Raw genomic sequence first — 25,430 nt, forward strand, 5'->3', positions numbered from 1 at the left:
CACTTATTAATCTCACTAAATTATTTAGAAGGTAAATTTACAATCGAACCTTGAGTTCCTGAGAAAATGCATGTAGTTGCATTATTTATTTTTAACCTCCTAGTCTCAAAGTCTTAAGCTATTAAACCATTTTCAGAAAGCTTGGCATTAGCAAGAATAAAACCAGTCACTCCATATGTAAAAATTCACTTTCCTGCTTTACACCACTTCAGGCAACAACTGTGTCATATTCCATAAACCAAGCACAGATATAGCCAGTAGTAAATGAAGAACAGATCTTTGCATGAAACCAGGGACCATTAACTTGTAAACATTTTATATTACAAAAGAAGTATTATCCCAGCAAAGTGACGTTGGTGCCATTTTTAACAAAAGATTGAAACCATGGAGGGAAGAATAACCATATTCATATTGACCTAGTGGGTAAAAAAGAGTTTAAAAGGCAAAGAATTTATTCAGCTCTCGTTTTTCTCTTTTTTTCATATTGTATTTGTGTAATCCTTTCCAGATACTGTGATTCCATATTCAAAATAGATGGAAAATATGTCTTTTTTAATTCTGTGATTGGGGAGAAAAATATTAATTGTACAATTTACTGATGGTGCTACAGAAACCATAATGCGCCTTGAAAAAAAGAGATTAAACCCCAGCAAGCTAACCTTGCAAAGAAGGTTGCACTGGAGGTTGGAAATTTGGGGGTTGCTTTCTAAAGTGGCCATTACAACTCAATATAGAGAGGTTTCCCTTCCTGAAAAACCACAAGTTAGCATCTTACATAATTTTCCCTGGCATTCATCAGGAACAAATTGCACTAAAATCAGGAATGTGCTATTTTGAGAGGCTGTAACCATAGGGCAGAACAAATGATAAGAACAAAGGCAAAGGAAGGGCAAAGGCCAGATCTGAAGCCTGACTCATGCTGCAGGAGGTTGATTTAAAAAAAGCCTTGCAATTCTGCCTGTCTTTGCTCCCGTGAGTCACAAGGCACAGGCCATAACTGCCAAAGAAACAAGGAGCATGCCATGAAACAGGGCCTGACAAGGAGTCAAGTATTCCACTTCTAATCAACTAGTATGATATAATGCATCCTATTCAGTGAGCCTCTTCAGCCTTTGAGTTGCACAAAGAAAATAATTCAAGAATGGATATGAGCAGATACATGCAGATAAATTAATTATGAGAAACCAGTTATGAAAATGATACACCACAAAATCCTGTATGTGATTATCATCCAGGTGCAAAAAAATCTATTTTCTGACAAGATAGATTACAAATATTCAAAAAATATTTATGCTTGTCCTGGTAAAGCAATAGCCTTTTACTCAATATACAGAATGATTCCTTGCATATTGTGCAAACAATAAACAGTATTTCTGACCAGCTGTAGGATTAAGAACTTAGTCATAAAATTCCACAGAAGTTAAAGATTATGGTGTTTTTCTTTTTGGAAACACAACTCTTGTATAGATCCACACACTGTGTTTCAGCATCCCTTATTTCACCCCAATCAGTACTAAAAAATAGTCTTCACCTCCTCAGCAGTGCATCATGTTTAAACACGAGGTCTGAGAACTGCAAGTGCCAATTCATCACTAAGAGTGAGTCAAGAATAAAGCCAGTAAAGGAAGGAGCATTTAAAACTCTCCTCTTCTAATTCACATTAGACAGAAAATCTGTGATCTGCCTACTGAGAAGAAAATTCTCGCATTTTCAGGTGCACAGAAAGGCTTTCCCTTAAAGGCTGATGTTGCCCAATCAATAAGAGAAGATAGTGAAATTTCTGTGCACTATCAGAGTAGATTAGAGCCAGTGCCTAGTAAAGTAGGTGTCTTAAATTTTCCTAAAAGACACTGTTCCTCACATCTATGTATCTTTGGCTATTTTCCACTGAATGCAGCATATTTCTTACAGGATCTGCCTCACATGCCATGATATAAAATTTTATCTAGATTAATTTCCCAGGTGAGAGTGAACATGAAAGAATTCAGATGATATTTCCAGATGTTTCTGCTCTTACAGTGCTGATATCTGCACTTTGCTCTGAATAGGAAGGAAAGTGAAACAACACAGAAAAAAACAAACATGGAATTTAACAGATAATAAAAGCCCAAATAATACCATTTGCTTTATAAAGCATGCCATCTCCTTTTAATTCATATTCACAATATTACACATGTAGAAACTCCATCACGATATATGTTGCCTGCACACTAGCCACTATGAAAATAACTTTTTCTTCAAAGTTATCATTGTCCCAACCACATTAGCCATCAAGAAACACTTCATTAATTATGCTTGAATAAGTATCTAAACTTCAAATAATGAAATTGCATAGAATATTTATAAATTATGTATCTACAAAACAAATTTTAATATTTTCTAAAAAATATTTTGAATTTATTTACTTACATATTTAACTAATCACTTCTGTTAGTAATTAAAGATTGAACTTTTACACCCATTACCTACAGCAGCCCTGACATACACACACATTGGTAAGAACCCCTCCAGGACTTAGGATTTTTGGTATCAGGGAAGATGAATGTTGAATAGGAAACATTTTCAAAGGCTGCATTTTGAAAAATAAAAATAAATAAATAAATTTGAAGGTTGTGGAAGATATTCAAACCATATCAGGAATTTATATTTATCTTGCTGTGATTCATTCTTCTGCTGTCACAACACTGCAATCAATACTAGAACTTCACTGGCTCCCTTGACTAACTTCAGAGAAAAGCATCCCAGAATAGAATTAAGTAAAATTGAGCAAACTGTTAAAATGTGAAAATAATCCTCACTTCACTTTCAGCATGGAATGTCAGTGCTCTATTTGGCTACTAATATTCCATCTAGCTCTCAGCAAAAAAAGACCTCCTGCTGGGCTCTGCAGGTATGATCCACACCCCCAAGCCCAGTGCCAGCTGCAATTACTCCCTGTCTTCAAGCAAATGACATTTTGGATGGCCATGGGGCTGCAGAGTGCGTGAATGGAACTGGCATTAACTGCTGGCTGCACAGGGCTTGGAAAGGCACCAGTGAGGCTCTGTAGTGCACCATGAGCTCTCCCATTCACAAAAACTCCTTCAGATTTGTAGGAAAACGCACCACATGGTGTGGGGCTGATTAAAGAAAAACAAAATCAGCAATTAGGACCACAATAAAGCTGACAGATAATTTCTACAGAGAAGCAGAGTAACTATGTGATAATGGAGAACTAACGCCTAGAGAGTTTTGAGTACCTCAGAAATCTCAAAAAACATTTTGCTCTCAGTCATCTGTGTTTCTAAAGGACTGCAACAATTTACTTTTGATTATGAAGATTATGGTTGCTAGATATCCCAACTTAAATGCAAAACCTCTTCAAATTGAACTTCACGCTTCAGATGATAGCTGATTCATTTCAGCTAAACATCCACAGTGATGCTTCAATATTACTGTTTTGAATAAAACCAGCACTCCTTGAAGGATAATGCTTAACAAAATGCTGTGTACTAAACCTGTCTATGTAGCACAGTTGCATCTGCCTTACTTTATAAAAGGTGATTTTAAAAGATGGCAAAATAATTTCCCTGTATAAGTCACATATAACCGCAACAATAAAATGGCTGTAGAAAAAAAGTTTTATAGCCGTTTTACTTAAGCAGAAACCCTCATTTTTCTAAGGTTTAACACTATTTTTAAATTAAAATACGCATTATTCTCTTTTTGTATTTGCCTCATGTTATATATTTACTAGCAACAAACAAATGAAATCATGAAGCTAAATACACTACTTTTCCGACATTCAGCTTTTGAATCAAAGCGTATCTGGGGAGATATCATAGGAAAACCTGCTTCTGGTAAATGCAATTTTGAAGACAAGTTAAGCTTAGATATCTGAAACCTAAAATACCAAGAAAACAATTTTTTCACTTCATATCCCTTTATACATACCAAAGCAGAGAAGTTCACTAGATAGATTTAGAGAAAAAAATCTTTAATAACTATATAAAATTTATAAATACAATGTACTGACTTTTACATAAACAATTAAAAACTAAATGCCTAAATGAATCAAAAATGCACTCCCAAGTTTAGCAGCATCTTCTTTAACACCATTACAAATTAAAGTTTCCTGAACAGAAGAAACTAAAAGAAGCAACAAAAAAGGAGACAGATCTAAAGAACCTGTATATCCTGACCTCTGAGCATCATTAGCTTTATTGGCAAACTTTCTGGCAATCCATTAGGTAAGCCACTGCAGCGCAAGTAGCTATGGAAGAGTCATAACTTCAGAGATGTTTTTGTGGTGCAGAAATATGTCCTTCATTTAACAGATTGCTCTGATGTGTTTCTATTTTCATTCAGCATTGGAGATAGTATGATACTAAACACTGCTGAAGGTGATAACAAGGTTAACGAAGGCTAAATATCTGTGGGTCAGCAGTGAATCAAGTGTAAGCCCTGTATAATGAAAGAGTATAAATACAGAAGTACTAGAGAACGTTAACCATTCAAAAAATTGATGTGAAACTAGTGGCAAATTGTGACAAACTATGAAGGATACTGTTCCCTTGACTAAAGTCAACATTGTATGAAACTGCCATATGGTATAAATATCTTGCAATTCAAAACTTCAGAAAAAGCCTTAAATATTTCAGCTGTAAGAACACTTCCCAAGTTTTCCTTCTCTATATGCTGTCTGTCTGTGTATAGCAATATACTGCAACTGTAAAGACAGAACAGTGGATAAAGGAACAGATTTTCAGCCATCCAACTATTAATTCTGAAATGTCACATGAGCAGGAAGGTCAAAACTTAACATATTCACAGAATATTGTGAGGTGGAAGGGACCCACCAGGATCTCCCAGGTATGTGGCCCATACAGGGACCGAGCCCACAGCCTTGGTGTTACCAGCAGCAGGCTCTCACCAACTGCTCTTCTCATACTGATATGGAGCACTGAAGCACAAGAAGTCATCCTTCCTAATCCCAGTGGGGTTTGGACCTCTCAGGTGATGGTCAAGCAGTGCATGTAAATGACCATATTAATGAAGTTTCCCCTTTTGCATGTAGAATGATAACAAGAGTGAAAAATCTTAATCAAATTCTCTCTTGACTTTTCTTAGTTTCATACCTATAAAGTAGAGTGAAATAATTGCCAAAAGATTACAGGAAGGATATGAATGATCCAGTTTAAATAAAATTCCAGTCTCAGGTGAGTACATCAGTTCCATCAGAGCCCTTTGATATTCAGAAAAAACAGACACAGAAGAACTTTCTCAAGTCTCATATGGAATTCTTAACTTCTAATCTTTCTAGTGAAAGCCCAACTATCTTTGCATCAGTTTATACCAACTTCAGTCTCAACAGGATTTGCCTTTGATTAATTCAGTCCTGCAAAAACGTCAGGAGGAACACAGATATGCAGTTTGGGGTTTTTAATTACTTAAACTGAATAATGCATCTTTTCTTAATTCCACATAAACCTAGACTCACGCACCACAGAGCACACTAGAGGCACACTAGGCACTGAATTAATGAGAACTACATGGACATTGCAGTACTTCTGGTCCAGAGTTTATAAAATAAAATAGTTTCTTTGAGCAGTGTTACAGAAATTAGAAATGCAAAATGAGCCAAAGATCAGAAAGAGTAACAAGAAATCATGGAATTCATGTTAAAAATGCCAAAATAGAAAATGTCATGTTCTAGGTATAAGAACTTGTAGTTTTGGATTTGGGTAGAAATCAATTATATTATTTATAAAGTTGCTTGTAAACAACAAGCATTCAAAATTCAAAGTTGAGCAGATCCCACTCAGCAACAAACTAACACAGATTCAAAATATTTTAAAAAATACAGTAAAAAAAGCAACGGATGAAGCTATCAGGGGAATAACTACAGGATAGTGTATAAAGACTAGACTGAATGCCTACAAGGAACTATACATATTAACTTACCACCTGGGAGCCAAGAAATGAAATTTTATTTTGAACTGGTCTTTCAGCTGGCATAAGATAAGAACCAGTAAAATTTAAAAAAAAAATAGAAATCAATCTAATCTCTCATATTACCAGTAAAGAAACTGTGCAAGTCAGTTACATGCTGTAGATAGTTCAAGAAAATTTGGAAATCATCTGACTGATGATAATGTGACACTAAAAGAAGCATTTTTAATTTCTCCTCATTCAAGTAAACACAAATGCCCGAAGACAAAATAAATAATTATGGGGTCCCTCAGCAGTTTGAGGGAATGGGTTCTCTCCTCTTATTATTCCACATTTGATTAAAGAGAAAACTCAACAGTCCAGGTAGCCTTCATTTAAGCAGAACAACTTAATTACAGAGTCAGAAAGGCCACTGAAACCATGAGAGAATCCAAGGGCAGTCATAATGTAATTAAACTGATAATAAAAAGCAGGACAAAAGGAAAATAGCCTGTTTTTTGTACATAACATCTAGTTATTGAGAACATATTTTAACTGGACAGAAGAAGGATATGGAGTGAAGAAAATTATGTAATATCTATTAAGAAATGGAAATATTTTGCTATTAAAGGAAATTGCAGCGATTTGTTTTTCAGCATAAATCCTTTATACTTGCTGTTACTATTCTTTTATTATCCTAGAGGGGAGTATGACTGAATTAATTCTGAGCAAAGTTAAAATCCATTATTATAAACAACTTCGAATTTAACAGTCAATCTACAACAAAATAGCATTCTGTGTTTCTCAATCACTAAATTTGGCAGACTGATCTTTAACATTTATGGATTGATGTCCAGAAAAAACATGACATAGAACACCAAGCAACGATGACAACAGATAATTTGGCTACACCAAGCTAAAGAAAAGTCTAGCTGCTTATGCTCCTTTATGAAATATACATGAAAACAGCTTGGCTTACAGCCTAGTACCTGAAAAACATATGCTGAAGAACATTAATATACCTGTAGAAGTTCTAAATATTATAACCCTGAAAGAATACTGAGTATGCACTGAAGGGAGGGTTGGTTATATGACAAGGAAATCTTACCAGGAATTCCAATTCAGGTCACTTAAATGAAAAAACTAATAATGTTTACTTTTCAAAAAAAAAAAAAAAATCCAGTCCAAAATAGTATATTTTTTCCATTTAAAAACAGCAGAACACAAAAGGAATGAAACATTTATGAAATATATTAACCAACCACAGACTTACTGCATTGCAACGACATTTTAATCGTAGCATAGCATGACTAGAAACACGGTGGACATTTCAGTAATGATGGACAAAAAGCAGAAGTTTCCCATGCATATTTTATTTCAGAACTTAGAAAAAGCCAATCATGTAATGACTGCATACTTGCCTTCCTAATGTGACTAAGACGACTGAGGAAAATGCAAATAAACACGTCTGTTAAGCCAGACATTTCTAAGTCATGTCTGGGTAACTTGCATCCAATAGTTTTTAAAATTCTTTGGGCTACTTAGAGTTGGTTGTAGGCAAGTCTGGCACATGTAGTTTATAGAAGTTCCAGAAAAAAGTTTATGTTATTTCCATAAGCTTGAAAGAAACAACCATGAGCCTATTAATTAATCTCAGACAAAACAAAGAATTCTACTACAAAGTATTTGAGTAGTCAAGATAAGTAATTATTTTTAAGTATACATTTAGAAAAGCATCATATGCCATTAGCTTTTCCATTAAATGACATCTTTGAGTGACAGAGCTATAAATACTGATGTAATTTACTCAGCATTGCCATGGCACTCATTAAATGGACTAAACCCCAGGGAGTCTTAAAATGTATCTGGCATGTCTTCCCTGGAAGTCTAGTCAGGAATGTGTTCTTGACCTAGGTTATTTAATATTTCTATTAATATTCTGCCTTATAATGCTAAGCAATGATATATGAGGATGAAATTCTTGGTAATGAGAGTAAGTTAGTGACAAGCAGGGCTTGGGATCAGGTACAGCAGGATGGCAACAAACAATATGCATTCATTTATAGGTAATATTTGCGTGAATTTAACTGTAATTTAGGACTGGATAATATTTTTTCTTCCACTGAAGGTAGTCAGGTTACTTCCACTGAAGGTTTTGCTCAGTCAGGTTATAGATGAAACAGGTCAAGTTAGTCCATCCAGCCAGGCAAATACAATAGGAAGCACTTTTTAAAGCTATATAACCGTTATCAGCTATGATACTAGCTTTCAACAGCTTCTCAAAATTCAGAAACTAGGACTACTTTTGGGCTAAGCCAGCCACTCATTCACACATGAAAAAATAAAAAAATCAAGATATCCCCCTGCCTATCACCCCTCCCCATCAGAACAGAATTGAAATCAGAATGTTATTGAGGTCATTTTTCTGTGCAATGTTAAGTACCACTCACAGACAGAGGCAGACTGGGAGCAGTTGATTTAAATTATCCTGTTTGCTTTGAGTTCACAAAGGTAGGGAAGCAAGAACACAGTTTCTATGCATGTCAGATGACAGACATTAATGACACAGAAAACTAGTGCTGTTCCTGTGTTTCTGCTCTGCTCCAGTGTCTTTTAGCTACTTGTTTGACTTCTCATCAGTGGAGGAGAGAGAAGAGTATAGTCACAAATGAGTGCAACAATATCCATAAAAATCTGTCCTGGATTAGGCAAATAAATACTTGTCACAAGGTTACCTTCTGGCCTTAACATTGCAGCAACTCAAATGCCCGTTGGAAAGAAAGTATTATTTTAACTGGGGCCCTATCAACACATACATGCTCTGTGAAACCTGAACTGATTAAAGGGACATACAAAAAAGCAAAAATATTGTCTTCAATACAATGCCAATGTGATACAATCCATTCAATGACAGATTACTGACAAATCACCAAGCACACTGAACATTTAAAACTCTTTTCATTAAATTCATTGATCCCTGTTTGAAGGCTTTTGCAGTGTAGAAAGAAATGTTACCATACATAAAAGCAGTGCACATGCACACATACATAAAATTCTTCTAGGAAGTTTTAGAGAATTTGGCTTCCATTATATATAAAATAATGCATAACTTAAGTAAAATGACCCAAAAAAATACATCAAAGCTGGATAAAAGATGCTAGTTTTGTAAGAAATATTGTAGAATTTTGATGTGCACTCAAAGATTCCACCAACAGATGGCAGAAATGCACAACACTTGATAAAGTTATTGCAAATTACTGCAAATTTAAGGTGCTGAGCAAGGGGGCTTTGCAACCTGTAGATGCACCAAAATCCAGTAAATTAATGCAAAGTCAAAGTGGTATCCCTATAACCAAGTTATCAGAAGGCTTCTTTGTGTCAGCATAACTAAATTCTATTAAACTGTTTTCTAAAAGGAATCAAGTATTCTACAGTTTGAAATATGCTTTCAGGATGAGCTGTTCTGTAGAGATTATGGCAAGAAAGTCTACAGGATATTAAAACAAATGTTTTCATCTACAGATTTTTAACTAAAGCTTCATCTTGAGGAACACTTGCTGGATGGGCAGAACGCTTCACACCATCACCTTAACTACCTTAATAAGACACATTCAATTTTTCTCCAAATTTATCTCTAAACCAATTTCATTCTCTGATTCAACAAGAAACCTGAATTTCCACCAGAGTTGTTAGAAATACTCTTCTCTGACCAGGCATTGATACTGAAACCACAAGTCTCATCCAAAATGAATTGACATGTCTCGAACAGGACCTGGACAGAATTTGAGCAAACACTGGAAAAAATTATCTCCTTCCCAAACTGCACTAATCACCACCTGAAGAGATTTGTTCTCTATGCTTTGCATGTGTCTATATTTGCATGTGTTGTCTCTCTTCTTTACCCCACTATACATCTCAAATGATTTTCTGAAAAAAAAGTACAGCATCAGCAGCAACTTAGACTAAAAAGCATGTGAGGAAATAAGGATGAACAAAAAATCCTCCTGATAATAGAATTTATAGGAATCAAACAGTTTCTATCACTTGATTTTCTGTACAGTAGAACAGATGAAACATACGGTGAGATAAAGGAAGTAAAATTGTTTAAAAGACCTTTTTTATCTTTAATTTCTGTGATTCAATAATAAGACACTATCAAATTCATATATTATGTTGTATTGATAACTTTGTATTAATATCACAATCTAAGGCTGATTGTTCCTCATTCACATAGTCTTGAAAATGTGAAGCCAAGATCATATTTCTTATGTTAAATCCCCCTCTAACAATACAATCCTGTCAAGGCAATTTAGTTCAATACAGTCAGATCATAAAATCAATATTTCTTTTTTCATAAGCATACAAGTACATGATTAAACGCATTTCAGATATTTGAACTGGCTTTGCTATCACAGAAGACAGAATAAGGGTTTTAAGTGTGTAAAGTGTTATTGAGTCTTTACTAAATAAAACTGGAAGACATTAACTTGTTGTAGGACTCTCCAATTTTTCAGACTGCAACCTATCCAAAGGAAAAAAAGTCCTGAATCTGAAACTTAGCTAGGATACTCAAATTATGACAACTTTGTGGTTAAAAAACCAACAAACAAAATTTACCATGCCATTATTTCTCCCATTGCAAATTATCTTTGTCAAACAATCCTATTAGCCTACCTTCACTTGGACTATAAACAATAATTTGGTTAAAATAATTTGGAAAAATTATTTTATATAATTAATAATAATAATTTGGTTAAAATTCACGGAAATAATTTGGTTAAAATTCACTGCCAAAGTCACCTGTAACTCATTCTTCCCTTGGGAAGAATCTCTCCACTCTGTAGAATCCTGCACCTGGAGAACTGTCCTACTATTATCAGAAAGTTTCTTGTAGAGAGTTGTGCAAGCAATACATATGATTTGATAAAGCACAGCTGTAGCTCATGAGCAAGTATCTACACAAATGTTACTGTTTGCAAAACAGTGTTGGAAAAATGTCATGGGGATCTAGATGAAAATGAGCATCCAAAAACACACTGATGTTCATTTCTGTACAGTTTTCAAGTCAGAACATAAGAAATTATTATATAGCACGATAAAGCACTATACATCACTAAATTATACAGATTCATTAAAAATTTCTTTCCTATCTCTATTTCCTCAAATTTGTCACTAATACATAGCTCTTTTCATATGCCAAATGCACTCTTTTCATGTGCTTCCTTTTCTTATGCTGTCCTCTGCACGCAAAAACAATACCACAGAAACCCTTTCTGAAGGATTTACCAAATCTAAAAATCTGCTATTTTGCAGGTTTGAAGTGCTGTTTTGCCTTCATCTTTACTTTAGACATTGATCATAATGATATTCCTAGAAAACTTTTGAAAAAGTATAATCTGATCTGTCTTTCAATACCAAATGTTGTCTGCAAACTGGAATCTAGGTAGAAGACTAGATTTGAAATATCCTCTATGAATACTGATTGAAAATTTAATTCATATACAGCATTTCAAGATGCAAAAATATATGTAAAGAACAGCTGAATACAAAAGAGCATCAGGGAAAGGAGAAGGCTTCACATACTAAGAGCTGTACAATAGTTGAATGATGGCATTTCTGAGCCAGCATAAGAACAGAAAAAATCCACTGGCCTTCCACTTCTCTACATGATCAGATGATATATCCAGAGCATGTCCTCTGCTATGCTTCACATCTTTCTGTAAGCACTTACTGCTCCATAGGCAAAGCTTATCATTTATTTAGGATAGTTTGGTTTCTTTAAAATACTGCTCAAACTGTGGGTCTATAGTGATACTAGTCAGTTAGCTAAACCAGGACAGCTCTTGTAGAATTGGGCATTCAGAGCCACTTGGGAACTTGGATTCTGCCAAGTACTTCAATGAACTCATTACAGCTGACTGACATGAATCAATAATGAAATAAACTGGAAAGATCCTGATGCACAATACATTCCAGATGGTGTGTTTTATTTTGGCTCCTAATGATCCTGAAATCTAAAGCACACAAAGGAAACCTGCTAAATCATTAAGAAATTCTTAAAATGTGCCAATGTTGAATGATTTTTGCCTCACTAAAAGGCAAACCTCCCTGCTAATCCTACAGAAACATGGGAACAACTTGTGCAAAAACCACAACTTATTTGTTCTGAATCCCCCTCAGCAGAAGGATATCTCTCTCAATTACAATATTTATATAAAAGAAAAAGGCAAAGTAGCCATCTAGCCTGAAACTAAATAATATGGTCTAAACACATTCCCTTCCCCTCTACTCACACACTCAGTCCTACCGGGGTATTTACCTACATGTATGATTTGAGCCCTACAGGCAGTAAATTTGGCCATCCCTTTCAAAGGTGTAAAAAGGAATATACAGGCTCCATTAATACACTTTGATATATTCACTTAAAAATTCTTTCATCACAGCTTCTCAAAATAACTTTCTGATCTAAATTAAAGCTATGTTAGGAATCCAAAACATTCACGTTTCTGAATTAGTGAATGATTTCACTAAGGATGATTTATCTAAAATGAAAACCCCTCTGGAAGCAGGTGCAAAGCTAGAACATTGCAAATACGTTATTCCTAAGATGACTACACTAAAAAACACATCATTTTTTTGCCTCAGCAGGTGATAAATGTCTCAGGGGAACTCCACAAGGAAACAGGCAAAGTGGGGTTATAAAGAAGAAATCAAGATCAAGTGATGTTGGTGTAATTAAGAGATATGGAAATTCTTTCAACCCTATGAGTGCTCAACTCCTCCTGAAAACTGACATAAAACTTATGAAATCCATGCAGCAGAAACTGCTAAATGTGCAAAAGCTCTCATTATCCCTGTCAGTACTGTTAGCTGGATTGCTGTGTCACCATGAGTCAGTCAATTATGCAGTCACTTTCATGAAGGGTATTCATTCCAAATAATTACCTCTGCCTCATTTCCCAGAGTTTGTGGTCTTGCTACTTTCTCATTTCATATTCCTTTTCAATAGATTCTGTGATTCTATTTATTCTCTCAGATAGACTTAATCTCTAAGGACTTCAAGCTCAAAGTTTTTGGGAAACTCTGATATATCCCATACAGGAGTGAAAATCCATCCCTCTAATTCACATAATGCAAGGAATCTGAGATAAAGTTATAGCTACTATAATCGGCAATTTTCTTTCAAGGATAAGCATGTTTTTTACTTACATACCTCCTTTTTAAATTTTATTTCCTAGCATAATGTGGAGCTGTATGACATTTTCCCTTTCAAAAGTCTTACTTAGTTTTCTATATGTGACAGAAGTGATATGTGATAAAGAGAGTAATCATATGAGGATGTGTAGTGATCTTTTCTGGCTGTTTTATTGCTTTCTTCCCTGGCATACTAATAACCACTGATATGGCCTTTACTGTGGTTATAAATTAACTGATCTCTTTCCATAAAAAAAAATTTCATCAATAATTTTTGTATCTTTGCAATTCTATATTAAGATGAAAAAGTTAAAAGACTACTAAAGACCCTCTGGTTTATTTGATTTTCCATATGAAACATTTAAGATAAGAATTTCTTCAGTTTTCAGGGACAATGAGTGCCTGTATTTCTGGAGGCATGAATTGCCAAACTGTGAGGTTTCAAATGTTATCCAAAGATATATGCCATTTTTAGGATATTTCTCCGAATAAAAAAAATCACAACATTTGATGTTCATTTTTCCTAATGGAAATGCCTATAACACTTGTACAGGAAACTCCATTTGGCACATTTTGGATGTTTTTAATTGAGTGTCCTCTCTATTTCATTTTGCATTCCCTTTTACATGTGGCACACCTTTTCTAATGCATTTCTAGCAGTCCAGTAAAAATATTAAATGTCTAAATGTATCTCCCAAATCAGTCACTTCAGTGGATTCAAAATTAAGTCACACTGGCTTAAAAAAATGCAATGAAAATATATTGCTTTCATTGTTGACAATGATCTAGATCACCTGTTCAGGTTGTGAGCTAAGACAAATCAAATTCATGGTTTGATAAAGGCAATTACAAAGTACTTCCAAAATGGAAGTTCTCCACCCCTTGGAGTAGGAGATTAGTAAAGAGTTGAAAACAAAACTGATATAGTAAGTGCTTTTTCTGACAAAATCCACGTTTCTGCTTAAAATTCACTTTGAAAACTACTTTGGAAACATTCTTCTATTTACACAATGACATAAGATCAACAGATTCTCCACCCAAACGTGCAAAGCTAAAGTAATTTTATAACAAGCATTTTAAAGGTTAAACTATTTTACTTACCAAGCCAACTTCTGTTTAAATATACTGACACAAACACTGGAGGGACCGTGAAGAAGTCTACCACTGAGTTAACTTCTAGCCAAAACCATAGCTTGTCATTGGCTGCTATAAACTGGAAAGAAAAAAAAAAAAAGAGGGGAAGAGATGAAAGAATATTATTATCATGCTGATTGCAGGTATCTGTTCTAAAATATTAAACCCAGAAGTTAGTGTAGTAACTGATGTTTTAGGTCAGTCCAGACAGAACATGGAAAGAAGTATTGAGAATTTCTTGATAATAACACTGAGATTAAAATGAAAGGTCCAACTAGAGAGATAGATCATCTGTGTTATCAGTTGTAGTATCTGTGCTAAAAATACTTCTTCCACATTTGTTGACAATGTATCAGTAATATTAGAAAAGTGTAGGCAATTATAAAGTATTTGGAAGCACATCACTTTTGTTCCAGCACACCAAATATGCTGGTGGTAGTCTTATCATGCATTTGGTGTTCACAAATTTCTCAATACAGAGCTGTTCACAGAGTCCCATCATTACAAGTCCAGAGGAGATCAGCAGGGTGACTCCTACAAGGCATAGTTTGGGACTGCAGCAGCACTTCAGGCTTTTGAATGAAACCATGTGGTAATTTCTCTCTCCTGAATACAAAATCGGCCCTGGGAAACTGGCAAGCTTAGATGTCATGGGTATCATAATTAGAACTTGCCTATGCGCTTAAATAAGGTGAAACTGCCATTTGCATTTGATTAATAATTAAAAAATAATTGAAACATTTGCTTTATATAAACATTAAATGTAAAAATACAAATAAAGGGAAAAAAACGAGTGTATCATGAAGATATTTAATGGAGCAGATCTAAGTCTTAAAACTTTGACTTCCCTATGTGTCAAAACCATGCTCATATTCTTTGCATTAAAGAAGATACTGTCTTTCTTTCAAAGAAAATACAATCTCTATTTCAATCTCCATATACAGCAGCTGCCTTCCCTCCCTGCCTCCTGCTACCAGAGAGACACTACTTACACGCAAGCCGAAGTAGAGTAGGAAGAACACATTGAAAGCCATGTCGATCTGTAATGTGAAATCTTTGTAGAAATTCTGGCAGGATTCTATTGGGCTATTTGAAAGACAAAGAAATCAGAATAAACTGTCAGTATGTGAGTTTCTACTCTGCTGAGAATTGTTTGCATTTCATTAAAGACCTTGATCCAGAAACCAGGTTTCTGTTTTCCAGTCGTTTACTAGATACAAGCAAGCATTTCAAAGGAACTATTTCATTCATTCAGTTAGTCATTCATACAGTATTCATAGTCACCTCTTCAGGTAATATTTGAGAATTAACATGCAGATACCTTTAGGAGAGGACAAGCAGGAGAATACCTCAGGATTGCTTAACCCCACATTAACCCTTAAAGAACTGACTTCTTTCTAAAGGACACACCTATGATACTTTAGGAAGAAACCTAACAAGTACACAGGTACAGTGAAACATTACATGCTTTTAATTCATAAAACCTTTTAAAAAAATAGTTGCTTAGGAATACATTACCCATTAGCAACCTGGAGTACTTAGTCTTGTAGAATCCCTTGTTTATAAAAAGTTGATTGGATTTTTTTTTTCTTTTTCTCACTTTTTTTTTTTTGTATGGCCATTTAATGTACTTTATGTACAGTACTATGAACTGAGTAGAAAAGCAGCATAGCCCACTGGTAAAATTAAATAACAAAATAAATTGAAGAATTTGAAGCAGTACTCTAAGGGTTAATTTCTGCATGCAGGTTAATTAAAATACCCTTGTGTGTCTCAGGCAGCCATTGCAAATTTTAGCTTCTTATTTTATGCTCTATTTGACAGTGGGATAGATCCAAAGCTTGCTCTATACAAACTGGTACTTTATAATATACTTTTATCTAAGGAAGGTGGTAACTTCCATAAGTATCATCAGTGATTTATTTGTAAGGTTTCTAAAACAGGTTGTTGAAGCCACAGTCCAATGTTGTAGTCATAGACCAAAGTGAAAATCATGTCCCAATATATGTTGATGTATATACTATATATACATAACGTCCCACCATATATACATATATATACACACATATATTGCAAATGATCCTGTGTTCATCACAAGTGTAATAGAGGAAAACTAGAATGTAGATCATTTGAACATTTGGAGCCCTAGAAAACTCCTTTTCGAAAAGCAGAAATTTGTTGGCTTTCTAGATCAAATAAATCACTGAACATGAATATAATACCAGTTAGTATAGCAGTATTTCTGCAAGTATAATGCTAGACTGCTCAACAAGCAAGATTCTATGTGTTATGAATGTCAGGTACCTAACTTAAGGCATAAAGGAAATTACCTGGACTACCAGGTCATTACACATGCAGCCAGATTTTCCATTCCTTGTATACATTTCAGGTCAAACAAGTTAATTACAGCATGCTCTCTCCTATCTCTAGATGCATGAATGTATACAGCAAAATTCTCCTTGATGTACAATAGCTTCATATTTTAAGAAGCTTCAGTGCTATAGGAAAGTGTATTAAAACTGTTTTTCAAAGGCTATTTGAAAGGCATTGAAGTTTTGAGACACTTCTGTTATAGTTCAAATAAAATTGATTTACAAGAGCAGGCAGAAGGGAAGAGAAGCCATATGTTAACATACAGGAGAGCAGACAATACCCCATATTTACAAACACAGTTTTAACTACAAAAATACTGGATGTAATTTGAGAACCCAACTGGATAATCTTCTGTAAGGCACTAATGAGAACAAAGGATTTTGTCAAAATAAGGTAGGCCACACACTGAGCCACAGTGCACCCTACCAACAGGAAATACAGAGGAACAGAACCAACAACGCTGCACCAGCCCTTAACTCTGGGTTAAGCTCCTGCAAAAGCTGGAGAAATTCACCAAAGCTAATGGACTGCAGAGGCTTATAACCAGGATGGAGAGCAATTTTTATTTAAGGTCAGCTAAGGTTGCAGCTAACAGCTCCACTTTTGTGTCACTGTCCTTTACAAAAACCTACAAGATCTGACAAATTATCTAATGCAAAATAAAACTTTTTTTTTTTGGCAAAACACTTAGCCCAATGAATGACAATTCTGATTTGTGACTTCTGTTCACCTAATACCAAAACCACTGTTTCTCCTAGTCATATCCTTTAAACTTCCTTCATTTCAGAGAGAATCCCTCTCTTTCAATATTTAAGTTGTCCATTTCAAAGACAAACACAGCATCCTTCTTTTTTATTTCAAATGATGATTTTGTCAGAAGGGCATGACACTGAAGAAATTATCAATTTTTGCACAGATGGATTATAAAAGATTTTAAACATTCTAAATTAAACTTTCCGTTTGGATATTTGATTTTTCTTCTCACTAGTAGCTGACATCTGAGCTGTAAGAAAAACAGGGCCAGTAATGTTTATCATTGCACAATTCTGCAGAAAGAAGCCAATTTAAAACTTGTCTTTACATCGAGTTTGCCAACACCAGAAGTGCTGTAAGTACTTCTTAGTAGTGCACAAGGGTCTCCAGGACCAGCAATAATACTAATAAAACTCCCTGGTTTATATTAAAATCATGTGGCGTATCCTATGGGATTTCACCCCGTTAGAGCAGCAAAGGTTTCACTTCTGAAAAAGACAACAGACTATTAGAATTGTTTTTACTCCCCTTCCATGCATGGTTTCATACATTTATACCACACAAGGACAGAAGAAACCATGAGAAAATCAATGAAATAGCATACTAGCAATGACAGGAAAGATTTCATATAACTAGATAAAATTTACAGTAACAATGGAACTGTAAATGCAATGGGCACCTCCCCGTGAAAAAAGTGGCAGGATCAATACTCCAACAACTGGCATGCACATCTGGTAAATCAGCCAGCTAGGGAAGGAACCCCACCAGAGCTGTTTTTCTGGACAGAGAAGGGCTGGTGGCTGATGACACAATAGGATGTTGTCTTTGGCACAGCAATCACAAAACAATAGATTTTGATTTTGAAGAAATAATGAGGGGGTCCAGCAGGACTCCCAGAGGGCAGGCTTTGGCCTGTTTATGAGGCTGGTTGAGAAAGACCCTTGGGATGCAGTCCTGAAGGGCAAAGGAGTCCAGGAAGGCTGGACATGATTCAAGATGGAAATTTTAAATGCACTGAAGCAGGCCATCCCTATGTGTCAAAAAGATGAGTAGGGAAGACCATCAGCCTGGCTGAAAAGAGAACTTTGGCTGGAATTCAGGAATAAAAGTGCATCATCTTTGGAAGAAGGGCCAGGCAACTCAGGAGGGATTAAAGGATGTTGTGAGGTTATGCAGGGAGAAAACTAGAAGGGCCAAAGCCCAACTAGAACTAAATCTGATTACCGGCATAAAAGAAAATTTTAAAAAAACCCACTTCTAGAAATGCATTAGCAACAGAAGGAGAGTTAAGTGGAATCTCCATCTTTTATTGGACATGGGGGAAACATAATGCAAAGAACAAGAAGTCTGGGGTACTTAATACCTACTTTGCGGTCTTTAATAGTAAGAGCAGCTGTTATCTGGGTACCTAGTGCCCTGAGCTGGAAGACAGATAGGGAGCAGAATGAAGCCCTCACAATCCAAGGGGAAATGGTCAGTAAAATACTACACCATTTAGAACAAATCCAAAGGGCTGCATGGAATCCACCCAAAGAAACTGAGGGGGGTGGCAGAAATGCTCACCAAGCTACTTTCCATCATTTATCAACAGACCTGGTTAACTGGAGAGGTCCCACCTCACAGGAAATTGAGAAATATGACACGCATCTACAAGAAGGATCAGGAAGAGGATTCATGAACCACAAGCCTGTCAGCCTGACCTTGGTGCTGGGCAAGGTCATGGAGCACACCTTGAGCCAGCACAGAGCACATGTAGGACACCACAGGATCAGGTCAAGCCTGTTTGTGTTTACAAAAGGCAGTGCAGCTTCACCAATCTGATCTCCTTCTATGAAAAGGTGACTTGCTTGGTGGATGAGTAAAAGGCTGTGAAGGCTATCCAGACTTTAGTCAAGCTTTTTACACCAATTCCCACAGCATTCTACTGGAGAAACTGGCTGCTCATAGCTTGGACCAGCTGGGTAAAAGGCTGGATGGCTGAGCCCAAGGAGTGTAGATCGATGATCTGGTCAAGGGAATTGAGTGAGCCCTCAGTAAGCTCACAGATGACACCAAGTTGAGTGGGAATGTTGGCCTGCTGGAGGGTAGGAAGGCTCTGCAGAGGGATCTGAACCGGCTGAATCCATGGGCTGAGGCCAACTGTACAAGGTTCAACAAGGCCAAATGCCTTGTCCTGCACTTGGGTCAAAACAACCCCATGCAGTGCTACAGGCTTGGAGAAGAGCAGCTCTAAAGGTGTTTGGAAAAGGATCTAAAGCTGCTGATCAGCAGCCAGCTCACTGTGAGCCAGCATGCACCAAACTGGCCAAGGAGGCCAACAGCTTCCAGCCTTGTAACAGGAACAGTGTGTCCAGCAGGACCAGGGAAGGGACCATCCCTGTGTACTCAGCCCTGGTGAGGCCACCCCTCGAGCGCTGTGCCCAGCTCTGGGCCCCACACTGCAAAAGAGCCAGGGGCCGAGATAAAACAGAAGGGAACTGCTGGGGAAGGGAGCACAAGGGGGCTGGGGCTGTTCAGCCTGGAGAAAAGCAGGCTCAGCAAGGACCTTATCACTCCCTACCACTCCCTAGGGACAGGTGTAGCAAGGTGGGGGTCGACCTCTTCTCCTGGATATAAGTGACAGAAAAAGAGGAAATGGCCTCAAGTTGTGTCAGGGGAAGGCTAGATTGGATATTAGGGAACAATTTTTCATTGAAACATTGTCACACGTTGAAAGAGGCTGCCTAGGGAAGTGGTTGAGTCACCATCCCTGGAGGTATTTAAAAGATGTATAGCTGTAGCACTTAGAGACATGGTTTATTGGACAACTTAAAGGTCATTTCTAAAATAAATGATTCCATGACTCTCTAATAATTTTAAGTACTTTGAAAGAGCATCTTTGATTATCTATACAATTTTTACAACAAAACTAGTAGCTATGAAGCCCAATTGTACAGTTATAATAAGCATAAACTACTTCAATGAGCAAGAGCGACTACAAGAGTGGTAACAAAATAATTCCATTTAATTTTACATATTTCCTGCAAAACTTTGACAAGGTGTTCCCAGCATCCTTAAAGCTTTGCTGCAATCAGCATTGAAGTCAACACTGTGCACGACAATTTTATCACATGCTGCACCACCTGTCACTTCAATTCAAAAGACCCTACTGCTGCTTAAAGAACTATTTTTGCCACCAGTTCATATCATGTATTTATTATTCTCGCTTATTTCTGTTTTGCTTAAAATGTTTGTAATGCATCAAAATGTTTCTACTGGAATTACTCCTTGAATAGTCATAAAATGAGAGTGCAAAAAATGCTTTTTAATGTTTTCTGAAATTGCTTCTGTGAGTATATTAATATGAAAATTCCTGCAGAAGCCTTCAGATTTTTCCAGGATTTTTGAAATTGCAACAGAGTTGAAAAAAACTTGAGTGGTTTTACTGTATCTTTTCACCTCTTGGTAGGAGCTGTAAAGCCCATTGCAACCTTCAGATCAAGGCCTTAGTAAGAACTACCACCCTCTGTCCCAGCGCAGCCACTGCCATCATGACCACACAGAACAAGGAGAAGGAGTTCCAGGAAAGTCATTCAGACTTTCGACCAGCTTTGCAATCACAGTGACACCTGTCTGGACAATTTTACGTTAAATGTTCCCCACAATGATGGGAAAGCTTTTGTACACCAAATTCAGCACTTGAAATAACTATACAATATGCAATTTGCAGTTCTTCCTAGGTAAGGAAGTGGACTGTTTTATTTTTTGGCACATCGTGTCCGTCGGCTCCTAACGGATTTTTGCCTTTATTTTCTCTTACTTTTTAATGACAAGGCATGCAAAGACTAATCCTTACCTGTGTATAATTTTATTTTTTTAAAAAGGGAAAATGTTTATTTTAAGACATATTAATCTATTAATTTTGCATTTTGTCAAGTGTTTTGAAGATATGTATATAAAACTTTCATAAACCGCCACAGAAGAAATTACTTGTACTGCAACCAATTAAGTACTGATGTTAATATCTTACTACAGCTGCTACAACTTCAGAACTTTAAGAAGATATTGAAAATTTTAGAAATTCAGAGAATTTTCCTAATTTACAATTTTAATTTTTGTGAATCTTCTTTTTGAACGGTGGAGGAAAAGCTGAATCCATTAGAGAAACAAGATAAAAATATTTTTAATTTCATATCAATAAAATAAAACATAAAATTTAAAGTAGCGATCATATGAAAAATCATATGAAAAAGAAGTTTTTATTTTCTGTACTCATGACAGTTTTTAGAGTGCACAACAGGACATTATACGAAAAGACAGTAAAATGTGCACTTTCCATCAGAAGGAATGTCCATTGAGGAGAGTAAATTTTAAAATGCAATTATAGCTATGTACAGAAATACCAGTTGATGCTGCTAAAACATAAATAACACAAATAAATAAATAAATGAAATAAATAAATAAGAGAAACCACTCAATATTTAGAAGTTCATTATTATGGCATCATTTGACACTCTACTCAGTGCACTTTCCAGTTGTATTTCAATGCAATTAATACCTCAATTTGGGCATCTAAATTTTCTTTGTACATAAAACTGCTTTAAGTGGTGGGATTTTTTTCAAATTATTTTGTTTTACTGGAAGCTCCTCTTTAATATTGAATTCCCTCCAATTTACTTCTAGAGCAAACCAAATTTTATGAAGACTACAGTAAAAAAATTTGGCACAATTTTGATACAGTAGTGTCTGTTTATACTCCTTTAATACATATTTTGAACAGTACAGCAAAAAAGAAAAACAAGTTGCTTATGGTTAGGATTTTAAACTCTGTTTCAGTGATGTAGTACTAAAGTAAAACTACAGAAAAGCCACATTGTATCATTTAGTAAAAGCAATTTTCATTCAAGGCAGAAGGATTTACTCCTTTATGGTTTAGTCACACAGCCCAGAAGGGAATAAGCAGTTAAAATCTTCTTTACTGAAACAGGCATGAACAAACAGCAAAATAGCACAGATGCCCATCAAATAGATACCTTGGGAAACAAATATCATAATTAAAGCAAATCACCAAGACTTAATTAGAACCAAAGATGCCAAACACCTTAAAAGGTATAGAGAGCATAACATACTTTTTCTTACTTCAAGCAGCTTCCTCACTTACTAACCCTGTGAGCCCACAGTAAGAAAAACATTATTTTCTCACTGTATCTGTATTCATCTTCTCAATACAAGATGCATCTCCGTTTAGAAGGCCTTTCTTTGAGTCATAGCACCAATGAGGTTTTTGACCACCAGTCTGAATTACCTCACTGTCCCTTGCCATGACGTGGGGCACCGCTGGGGAGCTCCTGCCGCCGGCACTTTCAGTTAGTGCTGCAGGAAGAGCAGGCAGAGTGAAGGTGGTTTCCTTGCCAAGGAGGAAGGACAGACAGCTGGATCACCAGAACAGGGCACTGGTCAAGGCAAGGTGAAGACGCCCTTGGCCTGTAGAAGTGCCTCATAATCTGCTGTCACAGCCCTAAGGCCTAGGTCCATAAAACTCTATGGGATCATGACATCCCTGCTTAGAGATGTTTTTTAGAGGTTTCGTGCACCTGGAGCTAGTGAGTGAGGGAGAAGCAATCCCCTTCTCACCAAATTTTGTAGACAGTTATGGCCTGATAGCTGAGGATGATGTTGCAATCATTTCTTGTATCTTCTTATTTTATTTGCATTTAAATCCTATTTGACCTCTCAACCTTCTACATCTAAATTCTTAGCTGTTTCTCCTATACACACAAAGAGTATGTGAACTTTCTGCTCCTGAAGTGTGTCAATGTCAAATCCTGGAGTACTTTGCCAATTCTCAATTCTGCCTCCCCTTTGCTTAATGGATGAAACTATGTCTCTTCCCACTCACAAAACCCCCTTAACTTCAGCATGTAATGAATTTATTTTGGGTTAGTCTGTTTTACTATCTTTGTTTCCATCTCCATTTCTGCAGTATACACATGGAGTGGCCTTCCCTCTTCACTTTGATATGCACCTCACACCTTCCTTCTGAAAATACTTTGATGATCTTAGACTCATACACACTAAGCTGTCTTTGAAGTACATCACCAGATTCCTCTTTGTTTAATTTTAAAATAAGTAAAATAGAAGTCTGATTAAAATAAAACTGTTGAATAACATGAAATAAAGCTCTCTTCCAAGATTTCTTACACTGTGTTTAACCTACACTTTATAATTTGCAAGCACTCTGCTTTTCAGAAAAAAAAAACCAAAAACAAAACGCAAGAACACTTGAAATGTCTGTCCTTATTTCCCATTTCTAATTTCATTACAACATCTTCTACTATTCTTTAAAGTCTGACAGACCACAAGCTGGCAATAGACTATTACCCTTCTATTTCTAACCTAATTAAACAAGTGCATCATGACTCATCTATTCTGCAAATGCATTCTACCATTTAGTCCTTCTTTGCAATCTTCCTAATAACTTGGGAGGAAACCTTGGCAAGCTCTCAGACTAATTTGGGGAAAAATGAACAGGTTTCCCTATCGTCCTTCAAAAAAACATCCAATATCAGAAGGAAAAAACCAACAAAACCAGATCAATAAGTACTAAATTGCCACAACTGTGTCTTTTAGTAAACATTTTTCTCAGAATCAGAGATTTTTTTTTCTTTTGATCCTTTCACTTCTCAGCATCATTTCATAAAGAATGGGCCTTAAGAGTTTATGTTGTTCTTATTTTCCCCTTTGACTGAAATTTATTTAAAATTTAAACATATATTTAAATGCTGTAACTTGGCAGTTTTTAATGCAAAATTAAATCCATTTAGAAAATAAGACAGTTGTGGATTTCCCATGGGAAAGAAAAAAGAAGCTCCTAATTTTAACTTCTGCAACATTCACATACGAAATTAGGAGGCAAATTTAGTTGGTACAACTGCAGAACAAAGGTCTGCTTTCCTGATGCCTATGTAATGCTACCAAATTTACAGAGCTATTTGCAATTGGCAACAAACCAAGTGACAGTCAAGTAACATTGACAATAATTATTTTACCTAAATGAATTAATAAAATTTGTAAAGTTCAGCATAATGCTCAGTTTCAATCTCTCTTTTTCAAGTTTGCCATTAATTTGAAGCACATCATGCTTCTTTCACAGACTCTCCAGTAAAACACAAGCCAATGTTCTACAGCACTCAAGCAAAATCAAATTGAGCTGAGCTAATTTCCTCAGCCCAAACACAAAATTACATATGATAAAAAAAAAATTGCTTAAATCTTTATATTGAATTATTGGGATATACAGGAAAAAATGCATTAAAATTGCTCACTCTGAAAACAGCATAATAATTTCCTCAGGATGTGTGGCTATTCACTACTGTCTGCAGTAAGTATCTTTTCTAATTTTTCAAACCGAAGTAAAAGGAAGGTCCCTGAAGAACAGCAAAACACCCAGGAGCTCAGTGTTATAGCAGCTTAAGTGGCTCAAGTGAATGGCCTAGAATCCTTCTTCGTAACTTCTGACTTCTTTCAGTAGTGTATAAAAGACAGAGCAGGGGCTTTCCTGCAAAATACACCAGTAAGATTCTCATCCTAAGATAACTTAATTTGAAAACCTTTGCTAAGAACCACATAGATAAGTAGAAAGAGCTTACTGTTTTATTTTGCATTACATTCCTTAATTGCTCATCAAGAACACTGGCAACTAAAAATAGCATGACATTACCTTGACAAAACAATCTCCCTGATGACAAATCAATTCTAGGAAAATGACAGCACAACAATGCCTGGGATCACATTTTTAATTAAATAAAAAGGATTTCATTTTAATAAAAAGGATTTTGTGTGAGACTACTAACTTCTCAAAGAAAAAAATATGTGTATACTGTTTCAACTAACCTTACTTTTTGGACAAATTTTAATAAGCCACTTCAGTTTTATCTCTTATACTGATTGTATTACGAAAGGATTTGGTTGAACTGCATACCTCATTTACTAAAGTCGACAATCTTAATAATTTATCTTCTACATAATGATATCTTTCTATTACTTCTTGTCTCATTGTTACCTAATAGTTTTTATCAAAGTCTGTC

At 35.8% G+C, this 25,430-nt stretch overlaps 1 protein-coding gene across 10 annotated transcripts in view; it reads right to left on the bottom strand.

Moving 5' to 3' along the window:
- KCNMA1 (potassium calcium-activated channel subfamily M alpha 1) overlaps positions 1-25,430 on the bottom strand; it is a 413,353-nt gene that overhangs the window by 167,513 nt on the left and 220,410 nt on the right. For all 10 annotated transcript variants that reach the window (XM_059477360.1, XM_059477359.1, XM_059477354.1 and 7 more), the window contains exons 4-5: positions 15,231-15,324; positions 14,206-14,317 (exon numbers count right to left, since the gene is read on the bottom strand). In XM_059477360.1, the coding sequence (XP_059333343.1) occupies positions 14,206-14,317; positions 15,231-15,324 (206 nt within the window). The remainder of the gene's footprint in view (positions 1-14,205; positions 14,318-15,230; positions 15,325-25,430) is intronic.

Source organism: Ammospiza nelsoni, chromosome 8 (assembly GCF_027579445.1).
Source record: "Ammospiza nelsoni isolate bAmmNel1 chromosome 8, bAmmNel1.pri, whole genome shotgun sequence".
Lineage (NCBI taxonomy): Eukaryota > Metazoa > Chordata > Aves > Passeriformes > Passerellidae > Ammospiza > Ammospiza nelsoni.